General features: G+C 43.4%; 1 protein-coding gene across 1 annotated transcript in view; it reads right to left on the bottom strand.

Moving 5' to 3' along the window:
- Positions 1 to 12145, bottom strand: part of UST (uronyl 2-sulfotransferase) — a 267617-nt gene that overhangs the window by 40719 nt on the left and 214753 nt on the right. The window contains exons 6-7 of the mRNA XM_090279955.1: positions 6088 to 6185; positions 4005 to 4162 (exon numbers count right to left, since the gene is read on the bottom strand). Coding sequence (XP_090136081.1) covers positions 4005 to 4162; positions 6088 to 6185 — 256 coding nt within the window. The remainder of the gene's footprint in view (positions 1 to 4004; positions 4163 to 6087; positions 6186 to 12145) is intronic.

Genomic DNA, 12145 nt, shown 5'->3' with positions numbered 1-12145 from the left:
CATGCAATTTCATAGTCATAGGTCCGTTGTAACTAGTGAAATAAATTAAGGTTCATCTCTCTCTCTCTCTTTCTCTAATGCTGAAGTTACAAGACAGCCTGATGTCCCAGTTTCTCACAAACCCAGGTCCCATCTCTCTCCCTGGATGTGATATGTGACTCGCAGGCCAATAGCTAATTATTGAATCCTTATCATATGTTAAGCTCTGGATTAAGGGCTTCACATAATGGAGTTGGTCAGGTACAACTCTCAACAGTCCTGTGAAATAGACAGTATAGTTTATGCATATGATACAGGTGGGGAACTGAGGCTTAGAGGAGCTATACCTTGCCTCTGGTCATACAGTTTGTGAGTGGAGGAGCAGACTCTACTTGAGGGCCTGTGCTCTAATCCTTATGATATCCTGTCTTCTGAACAAAAATGTATAAGGCATGCAGAGAAAGGACTGGACATTGTGACCCAAGAGTTTGAGATGGGATCCCATTGTTGATCATTTCAACATCACTAGTGATGCAGAAGAACCGATTCTGAACGAGTAACTCCATCCAGGATTCTGTCGTGTCCTCTAGGGGGCGATAGCTTACACAACTAAACCTGAAACTCAGTAAGAAAGGCCATGGGGAAGGTCAAGGTTTTTTGGGGGGAGAGGGGAGCACTCTATAATTGTGCTAAAAGTGAAAGGTAGAAAGACCAGCCTTAAAATATTCCATGTGATATTTTAGTATTATAATAATACAGCCCTTAGAGGTCATCCACCCAAAGAGGCACTTGCTCTGGGTCATATGGGCAGCAGAAGGAGGACTAGAATTCTCTTCTCACTCCCAACTCAATGTTCTTTCGTTAAAGAATGACTGTTCTTTATGATAGGAAGGCCAAGATTTCATCATGTAGTACTTGTTTTAACTTAGTAAAGACATTTTTATTGCTAGATAAGGACTTGTATTCTTCCTGTAGAATATCAATTAAAATTTCTCTTCTACGTATTTGCTATTATTTTCTATGTAAATGTCTTCAGATTTAAATACCGTAAAGCAAATGAACTCAGAGAGTACGCTATTATACTTCTAATGAGAGGTCTAATTATCATTCATGCCAAGTAAAAAGATAATATTTAAATTTGTATTCTATTTATCATCATTGTTTATAAAAATATTTAAGTAAGCAATAATTTTCACTTTTATTTATTTTTTGTGCTGAATTTTTAAGCAAGCAATAATTTTTAGAAGCAAAGCACCCAATTTATGAATGAACTTAAATTGACAAAAATTAGTCATTTGTTTGAAATTGCACATTTTCCCTTTGTAATAGTTGGTAGCCAGATTCTCAAGGCAGCCCATGAAAGTCCCTATGTGTCTCCAATATTTACATTTGTAATAAAAATGGGTTGATAAATACTAATGCTAATGATGGAAAGTATTTAAAATACAAGGTTAAAGGTTTGGACACATGAGCTTTCAAGTCCCCAGGAAGGAGGAAGGTAACAGGTTTATATTAGATCATATATTTAGTTCCATGTCTGGCTACTAGGTGGTGCTATTGAACTAGAACAGCTCAGTTCTTTGCCAAGTCAAAGACTTAAGTGAGGGACGTTTACATGATGGTTCCTGTCACAAATATTCACATAATCTCTGTCTTCAATTTGTTTATTTATTTTCACCTTTAACACCAGTGTGATTTTAGCTCCAAAGGAAATTATGACGAAGGAAAATATTGATAGCTCACAGTGTATCAGTTTCAGACCATGGAACAGTGGAAGTGGGTGAAGAAAGAATCACTCAGAGGTTCATGTGCTGGGTATATGACACGTGGTAGCTGAAGGATGATTCTGGGGTGATTTCAAAATATTTACAACTGGTTCCATTCAGGAAGTTAATTCAGGCCAGGATCCTGAAGACTCTCTCTGTACCGCGAATTACCCCTTTCATTACTTCATTGTTGGCAGGAGTGGGGGGACAGTGAGAGTCAGCCAGGGTGGTGGGCGCACCTAAGGGGAGGTGCTGAAGGCAGTATAGATGTATTTCGCTATTTTAACCACCAGCATAGCTGGACGGTGTCAACTGGCCACAAGTTGGCCCTGGGTTTGTAGAAACCTTGCATCCCACTACACAGGAGTATTGGACGTCCTTTATTCTCTTTCAGTGGAGGCCTCAGAGTATTGACATGCTGCTATGCTAAACTCAAAGGGGAAATCAGTCTTTAATTTACAGGGGGAAAGATTGTGGCAGAAGGCAAAGGAGCTAACAGTGACTCAGTCTTCAGAATTGTGTTCTCCTTCAATTAATGTGCCTACGGGTCCTGGGGCCAAGGCCCACAGTTTCTGAGAAGTCATGTATTTAAATGAAGCAAACAGCTGGGAAGTCAAGATGATACAACCTGGTGACAGCAGTTACTTGGGGTTAGCTTTCTGTTTGTGGTTTATTTGTGTTTAAGAACAAAGATAAAAAGGTCCCCATCTAAGTGTGCAGGCCCACACACCCTGTGCTGACCTGCCGTGTGTGAGATGGGGCATCCTGGGACCTGGAATAATGTCAGTTCCAGATCCCAGGACAGACAATGTGTGTGATGTGGGCTGGCTGATACTCTCCCAGAGTCTGGGACATGGGCAGGTTCATCTTATTTGACAACTATGTGTCTCCAGGATTCAGTCAGCCTCTTATGTCATACTGTGTATTACACACACACATACGCTATGCAACAAGATAAAGCGAGGTAAAATAACAAAGAATAATGTAAACCTTTTCACGAAAGGAATCTAATTTAGGATAAGACCCCCTCCTTGCTCAAAGACCAGAGCCTGTCTGGTCTTACAGAACTAAACACTGGTCGCAGCAGGACTCTTTCAGTTCTTTAAATTGTTTAAACTGCCCCTTGTTAAAAGGGCAAAAGGAAGAGCTAGTTCCCCAAACTGACTATTTAGGGTTCATTATGCTTCTGGTTCTTCCAACCACATTTCCTGCTAAGGAGACACTTACGGGACACCGTGAAGTTCCCGGTCGTGTTCCTGAGTGTAGTAGGTACATCAGAAATTATCTCGGAATGAGAGAGCTGGGAGACTCAGGCAGCGTCCGCCAGCCAGCCTCCTTCCGCCAGCACAACACTGGGGCCGCCTTACGGAACAGGATCCAGGGCTCATCTAAGCAAAGACCAGTTAACCTGGGTGTTCTACCCGTGAATGACACAGGTGTGGCGTGTGGTCCCTGCCTAGCTGTGGAATGGGAGGCAGCAGGCTGCATTTGAAGAGCCTTTCAGCAGCTCCTGATTTCTCCAAGGCAGAATGCTGCCTCCCATCTCAGGCTGACAAAACAAAACAAAATGATGAGCAGATTGGTGAAGGACCGTGCAGGCGCGCTGTGGCAGCAGTAGGTTAGGGAGAACAGGAAAGAGACAAGCGATGCCATTTGTCTTCCCCTCAGGATAAGATAATAATAACAAAAGTAAAGGGACTTCTGAAAGTAACGCTATTTATGGTGACACCGTGGGCGACCTTTGTAACTGCTTTGCTGCGTTCCCTTTCTTGCTTCTGTTTGGAAGCCACTCCATTCGTGAGAAGCAAATCATAATTGTATTTTCAATTTGCTGCTCTGTCTATTCTATTTGCCAGGATTTTGTTCACCTGAGTGCTTTTGTCAAATGGAAATAGACCAGAGGTGCTTCATTGCATCATAGGTCCTTCAGTCCCACACATTTCCACCCACAGACTCCAGACACGCACAAGCCTCCTCATCAGCTCACCCAGGAACACGCTCAGGATGAGGCTGATGGACATGGCGTCAGTTTCACTTTCCAAAGGCAGAAATGGCACCTGCAAGCCTTTAAAACATGGCGAGTTTATAGTTGGACCTGACACTCAAGGCTTTTGCATTTATATCTCATGGTCCTAACCTTGCTTTGCAAGCCAGGGGAACTTTCCTCATTAACAGAAGAGGTGATTTCACCCCTTGACTTCCTGAGTGCTTTTCAAAGTGAGCAACGCTCGGCACAGGGAAGAGCTTGCTTACAGTTACCTGGGTCTTTGTAGATACTGAGCACGCCCTTGAAGTAATGAGGTAAAAATCTTTCCAGTAAAAGCAGCACATCTTCCAACTCTTCAAGAATCCCTACGAGCAGGAAGTTTTCATTCACGTTCAGTTTTGCTCTTTCAAGGGCCCACTCACCAGGCTCCCTTCATGGATATAAAAGACATGTTTCAGTCAGAGATTCAATTTTGAAATGCAACTACAACATGCTGAAAGTGTATCTCTTCTGCCTACCCACCCCTACTTATTCAAGGACCAGCTGTGACGGAGCGGCCACCAGCAGCCTCCCTGGCCCTCCCGGCTGGCCCTCCTGCCCTTGCCCTTGCCCTCCACACCTGCTCACTGCTGTCACGTTCACCTGTGAGCACCGCTTAGCTCAGGGTCTGGAACTTACAGAGCCTGGCCTAAATAGTTTTTGGAAGAAATATACAGGCACAGGCAGGTAGGTCTTAGTTCTAATAAACATGGATCAAAGGATGATCAGAATGGCTTTTTAACAAGAAGACCAAACAGAACCAATACAATAAAAGATAGAAGCTTTGAGATATGAAACTAACTGACATAGTATTTTGGTAGGACTCAAAATGGGGGTCAGGTCATGTCTGCTAATCATCTTATTTTTTTTAGAAGAGTTTAAAGACAATTTCTTTTAATTATAGAAGGAAAACACCTAATTGCATTTGTAGAGCAGCCCTGGAGCAGATAACGTGTATGTGAGAGAGGAAGAGTGAGGATCACGGGAGCTGGGCTCCAGGCTGGCTGGCACTTACTGTCTCAGGGAATCGGGGCAAGCCAGGCTCCTCTTTTGAAAAACTGTAATAATAACCCTTACCTAGCACAAATAATTGCTGTCAAGGTAGAACAAAGTGGCATTTTGAAAGAGTTTTGAAAATCATTGTGTCTGAACCAAGATAAGACATCATGAGTTCTCCTCTCCAAGATTAGGAAATAGATAATTAAAAAAATACTTGAGGGAATTAGGATCATGTTTCCTGGAATAAATATCTTCATTGTGACGGAAAATGAGTCATTTGGCCCCAAACTGTCCCAGGATCTAAAGCACTGATCTCGAACCAGGTGGCCTTTATTACAGGGGCAAGGATGGCGGGGAGGCCTCCTGAACTCAGGAAGTTTAGGATGAAACAGAAAACTGACACGTCTAGTCCTGGAATCCTGACCATAAACAAACTCTTGTGTTAGAATAAACTCAACACAACATAGTGATCGCTGTGTCAGCAAAAAGTGCAGTGAACCAGCCAAGCCGCAGCTTGGAAACAGCTATCTTCCCCTGATCTCTTCAGGAACACAATGACCTTCTAATTAACATTTTCTCTGGGGGAAGATGTCTCTCTTGGTAACGGTTTATTTTCCACCAGGCAAAGACAGTCTTCATTGTTACTACCATTTCTTCTCCGGGCCATGCATTCGTCTAACACAGTGAATTTCAACTGTAGCTAGACCAGCACCACCTGCGAGGTGGTTACAAAGGCCTTCCCCATCCCTAAGAGCCTGTGATTAGCTGGGGCTTCTTAACAAGTACCCCAGGGGTGCGGAGGCAGGAGGTTGGTAGATGGCACCCCAAGGGCCCTAAGATCTGAGTAAGTCACTCTCTAAAGAAGGCAATCACTAGGAAGTACTCACTAGGAAGTACTTTCCTCTCTTTCTACTAGATGTCTCATGAGACAGATCCTATCAAATTTTGGGTGTGAGCATTTCAGACCCAATCAGACATGCCACACAGGCCAGGACAGTCACTATGGAGGGGCAGGCTAGTGCTCACCGCTGGTCCTTACTATCTCATGGCTCTGGAGTGTTAAGTACAAAAAAAAAGAGTTTGTTTTATATTCCAGTGACACAGCGTTATGTGTAGTCCCAAGGCCTCTTGGGTAGAATTTGGCTTGTTAATTTTTTTAAAGTTATGGGACATTCAGTTTCCAATGAGATCTCCAAAGACTAACAACAGTACATATTATCTGAATTCCAGGAGGTCGGGAGATGAGAGTCTGCCACTGTTGTCCCCATGAGCATGCCATGAGCCTTTAGTCATTACCCATGAGCTTTTGGTCTTTACCTGCATCTGGGATGCTGTCCACAAAAGTACGGAATGATGTAAAATAACCTGGGGTTGGAACACTCAGGGTAGTTTTCAAGAATACACTTGTTGATATCCTAGAAGAGAAAACACGGCCGTGAGATGTCCTGTCACTTCTGCAAGCGCCTTGTCAAACAGCACACCGGGGAAGTAAAGTAAAATTGCCGCTTCTCAATCCTTTCACCTTTTTCACACAGGTCCCCAACCCCCCACCCCCTTCTGGCAGCCATCAGTGTCTGTTCTCTGTATCTATAACTCTGTTTCTGTTTTGTTTGTTCATTTACATTGCTCTTTAGATTCCACACGTAAGTGAAATCCTATGGTGTACTGTCAGTGGGAATGTAGACTGGTGCAGCCTTTGTAGAAAACAGTATGGAGGTTTCTCAAAAATATTACAAATGGCCCTGGCTGATGTGGCTCAGTGGATTGAGCGTCGGCCTGCGAGCCAAGTGTCACTGGTTCGATTCCCAGTCAGGGCACATGACTAGGCTGCACGTCAGGTCCCCAGTTGGGGGTGCGAGTAAGAGGCAACCACACAGTGATGTTTCTCTCCCTCTCTTTCTCCTTTCCCCTCTCTCTAAAAAAAATAAACAAACAACTAAATTATTTAAAAAAATATTACAACTGGAACTGTCCAGTGATTCCACTTCTGCGTAAATATCCAAAGAAACCCAAAGCACTAATTCGAAAGAATATATGGACCCCTGTGTTCATTGCATTATCTACAATAACCAAGTTACGGAAGCAGCCCAAGTTCCCATCAATAGACATGTGGATAAAAAAAGCTGTGGTACATATATAATGGAATATTACTCGGCCTTAAAAAAGAATGAAATTTTACCATTCATGACAGCATGGATGGATCTAGAGGGCATTATGCTGAGTAAAATAAGTCAGTCAAAGAAAGACACACGTTTTTTAAAGACCCCTGTAAAGTGAACTCTGGAGAAGCACAGGTGCTCTGAGAGTCTGGTGGGGGTTTTGCTGCAGGCCCCTTCTATTAATACAGGTCTCTGGGGGGAAGTACAAATGGCAGTGACAAAATAGTCACGAGCCAACAGCATAGGGAATATAGTTAATAATACTGTAATAACTATCTATGATGTCAGATTGGTACTGGAAATATCAGAGGAACTCCTTGTAAAGTATATTATTGTCTAACCACTATGCTGTATACCTTAAACTAATACAAAATCATATTGAATGTAAATTGTCATTAAAAATATTTAATAAAAAAAAAATAACTTGCGTCCTGAGTATTTGTGTAGGTGTGGTAGGTCCATGAGCAGAGACTATCTGTTCACTGTGTCTCCAGCACTGAGCACCCTGCCTGGAAAAAGTAGGGATGTGATAAATATTCAGTGAATAAATGTACAAATGGCAGAGGAGAAAGCCAAGACACACAGCCCTGCTTCTGTTCCCAGAGACCCCGGCCTGGATCTCCCATGAGCTAGCAGAAAACATCCTCTGGTTGGGGTGGGGGTAGGGAGGGCTGAGGAGCCACAGGGCCTAAGGAGGCCAGTTCCCTATTGGGATCCACAAATAACCTCACAAGGTCAATTTATGGGAAGACATAAATTCCTAGTTTAAGAAGTGCTGTTAACAATTCTTCTTTTCTTAGATCAAGGCATGTCCCTGGGGGGATTTGAGAGCTTTCCATTTGAGCCCATTAGGCTGATGAATGGTGGTGGCCACAACCATCTTCACCATCGGAGGACATGAATAAAAGATGACTCTGGTGTAAGATCTAGGGGGAGCTGTGAAGACCCGCCCATTTGTCTGCCTCCAGCTTAGCCACAGTGAACAGCAGCTCAAGGACGAGGAGCCGCAGGACACTGCTCCTGGCCATGCACACAGTCCCCTCTTACTGGAACCCAGACCTCCGGCAAGTGACCTTTCAGTGTCCTGGGAAATTCAATGGGACGAGTGTCAACACAGTTGCTCTTACTGTGTTCTGCTCTGAAAGGCACCATCTAGTCCCCTCCCCACTTCAGCTTCCCCTGGTGTTAATGGTTTTATCTTTGGCATAAGTCTTCACTAGCCTGTGTTGTTTTGCAATCACCTTTTATACTCAAGTTCTTTTTGTATGTGTGTGTGTGTGTGTGTATTTTTTTAATTTTTATTTATCAATTAGAGTTTACATTCAATATTATTTTGTATTAGTTTCAGGTGTACAGCATAGTGGTTAGACAATCATATACTTTACAAAATAGTCCTCCTGATATTTCAAGTGCCCATTTGGAACCACACATAGTTATTACAATATTATTGACTGTATTCCCTATGCTCTATCTTACATCCCCTGGGACTATCTTGTGACCAAGTTGTAGTTCTTCATCCCTTTGCCTTTTTTCACCCAGCCCCTCCCGTCCCCTGTCAACCATCAGTCCGTTCTCTGTATCTACGAGTCTGTTTCCACTTGCTTTGTTTTTTCATTTTGCTCTTTAGTTTCCACATATAAATATAGTTATATGGTATTTGTCTTTCTCTGTCTGACTTATTTCACTTAGCATGATACCTTCTAGGTCCATCCATGTTGTTGCAAATGATAATATTTTATTCTTTTTAATGGCTGGGTAATATTCCATTGTATATAGTACTTATCTCCCCTGGCTGGTTTGGCTCAGTGGATTGAGCGTCGGCCTGCGAGCTAAGTGTCGCTGGTTCGATCTTCCAGTCAGGGCACATCAGAAAAGGAAAACTCTGACTCCAAAAAACCTCCGCTGCCTTGTGGCATACCTCTTCAGGGGAAAGGCTAAGGGAGTAAACCCCGACAGAAAATCCGGAGCCGGAGTCCCTAAGGCGGTTTGACGTTGTAGTCAACACCGGCAACTCCTGCGGCGCACCTGAAGCCAAGCTGTATTGACTCCGTCTTTCCCTTGGACCCTTCAGCTGCGAAGAGAGGGGGGGTCTGCTGCATGGGCAACAGCAGACCCTCCATATCACCCTGCCCAGGCTCTGTAGCTTCAGCTTCACTGGAGAGGACACTCCAGCGTCATCGCAAGATGTCGATTCAACACGGGAGGAGACAGATACCGTGTCACTCCCGAGTCGGACTGCACAGCCATTCTCGGCGGTGCAGATAGACTCTTAAGAAGCTACACCATCGTCTCTCGAGACGGACGGCTGCCGACGACGATAGTACTTATCTATTTTATATGACTATGCAACTTCATCTTCTCTTCTTCTCATGCAGTGGTTCTAGGATAAGTTTGCTTTAAATGAAAACTTTAATGTTATTTTAAACTTTGCTCTGAGATTGTCATCACGGTCAATGACTTTAGCTAAGCCAGCCCACTTGCCATGCTTGGTCTATGATTTGTTCATTTGGTTCCTGGATTGTGGCCTAAACCATGGGTGCCCCTCAGTGGTCTTTCCTGCCCAAGTCTAGCCCTCTTATAAGATTAGGTATGAAGAGAAGATCCCACTCTGCTCATATTTTCACATTATTAGGGAAATGAGGTATTCTCTATAACTAAGAGAATCCTTTTAATTGTCAAACCTACAAAAAGTAAAGCATTTTTTTGAAATTTATTTCAAACGGTATTATTTTTAAAAGCGTAGATTAATACACCCTAGGTTTTCTTTGTGGGTTTGTCTTCTTCTGCTTTGATCTTATAGCAAAATCACCTATTGATTTTTTTCCTGGAACATTTTTATAGAATGAATTGTGATGAACAACACTCAGATTTTAAATGCCAAAGGGCCCACTGGGTCAAAGGAAACCCTAGTCACAGCCTAGGGGGTCATTCCTGATTCCTCTCAGACCCACACTCTCCACACTCAATTGTCTCGCCTTGCAACTTGACCCTCAGATGACTTCCTAACCCTCATTGTCCTACCCATTTCACACCACCAACCCTGCTTAGCTCCTCCTCAGCTAGTTAGTATCTCTTCCTTTCATCTCTTCTCCCAGAACGCATTTTCCATGTAGCTGTCCCAGTAACTCAACTGAAATGCAAATTCATCCACATCACTCTCCTGTTCCAAAACTTTGAAGGACTCTTGACAATGCGGTAAGAATAACGTTCAGTTAGGGCACTTATTTAAAATGTTAATTCCCTGGCCCAGCTTCCAGGGTGTTTGATATCACAGGGTTGTCTGGGACAAGGCTAGGAATCTGCATTTTAGAAAAGAGCCTCTGGCGACTTTGAGAAGATGGTCACTCTTCATGAGCTAGCAACACTGCACAATTAGGCAATTCTATGCCTTTGCTCATCAGTTTCCCTTGTCTGGGATTTCCCTCTGCTTCTTCCCCTGGACCCAAGAGCAGGTCCAGGTTTTGTAGCCATTCCTGGCTGGACAAGGACTAGCTCACTCCCATCCATTTGGAGAGAAAGGAAATCTCCAGAAGCTGGAGAAGACTTCAGGATCTGACCGCAAGTTCAAGGTGACTGCTGATAAGCCTTCTGAGTAAACAAGGTATGTAGGACCTACATAGTGTGGCTTGTGGGATCCTCAGCACCCACAGTCCCCATTTAAAAAAAATCCTCCCACCTCTCACCAAGTTGACAGTAGTCTCTGAACTTTGTTCATTTCATATTTATAGATAAAATAAGTAAAATCTCCGGTATTTTTCTCATTCATTCCACAATCTTTCACCATTCAACCCTTTCCGGTTCTATGGCTAATCCTGAGCCCAGAAAGGAGGGATTGAAGGAGTTTCAAGAAAAGGAAAAACCAAGGTATGCACGACATCAGTGGTGGGGAAGGGTATGCCAGACAGGCAGGGCTGCAGGACCCTCAGCCCTATGGAGGCCGGAAGAGCTGTGTCTTGCCAAGGTTTACGTATTGGGTTATATATAAGATTTCACTTGATAAAAGATTCTAAATCTGAAATCATTGCTTTAGGCGAGCTAGCATGATTCTTTCCTGGGGCTTCATCTGACCCCTGGACTTGTTGCTTGTTTCCAAGGTGCCGGACAGTGCTCTGACTTGCTTTTCCTAGGCAGCCCCTCCTAATGCACAGCATTTTGCTTCTGAATACCATATCTGTCACGAGGCTCTATGGGGGCCCAACCGGCAGGTCACCCTGTCACTACACTTCAACTTGCCCACTGCCACTTTATGTTCTGCCTGTTGGACGGGTCATGCTCCATAGGAGACACAAGGGTCCTGAGTCCCATCCTATCACACGGATCCTTCCCTTGCCCTGTATAAGCAGGTGATGCTGAGTAGGGCCCTGGGAGTCTGATCTCACGACTTGGATCCTACAGTGAAAGAGCACCTTATAGAAAAAAAAAAAAAATACGAGAAGACATTTTTCCTATCCTTCTCCTTCCTAGGGTTGAGCTGTTGAGAGTTCTACTCTTCTCTCTACCTTACCCTTTCAGGAAAAAGGGGGAGCTACCAAACCCTTGTTAACAAAGGGAACAGTAAGTTTCTTGTGTGTATAATAGTGTTAAATGCTATGTAGTATTTATATTCTAAATGTCAAATAAAAAATCTTTTAAAATACGTGGTATCTTTTATTAAGAAGAAATTTAATTTACTCCCCTTTTGGTCTCTAGTGTCAATCCCTTCATTATTTTAGTTTTCATTATCTGTGGTGAATGAATGTCGGCTTTTGGGGATTATGAAAAGCTTGGATATCAACCTGGCCTTCGGGAAGGCATACTGCTCACTGGTGGAGAACTGGGCAGGTTTCCCAAATTCAGTTCTCCGGATTTCTGAAAGCCACACCTGCCGGGCCCGATGCTGTTCCAGGCTTCAGGGCAGGAAGGGCTGCCAACTATGCAGAATTTTGCCAGATAGTGTGGTTATTTTATTAAGCGGGTAAGTGTCTACAGATTCTAGTGTAAAAACACTGGGCCCAACCCAGTTTTGTAAAAACATTTTCAAAGGTAAAAGTGGAATACATTATCAGTCAGTAGGTCTCAAAATTATAGTTTTTTTGGCTAATCATCATTTTCCTTCCTTCTGCATATGATGTCTGAAACATTAGCACAAAGAATGTCTTTAAGCAGAGGTTAGCACCAGTGGGAGTTACTTAAGAAACCATTAGATACCCTAAATTTGGTACAAGTGGGACATTTTA

Source organism: Furipterus horrens, unplaced genomic scaffold (genome assembly GCF_987537825.1).
Source record: "Furipterus horrens unplaced genomic scaffold, mFurHor1.1.pri manual_scaffold_6, whole genome shotgun sequence".
In the NCBI taxonomy this organism is placed as follows: Eukaryota; Metazoa; Chordata; class Mammalia; order Chiroptera; family Furipteridae; genus Furipterus; species Furipterus horrens.
The sequence above is the reverse complement of the archived record's forward strand: the minus strand, read 5'-3'. Positions and strand labels throughout refer to the sequence as shown.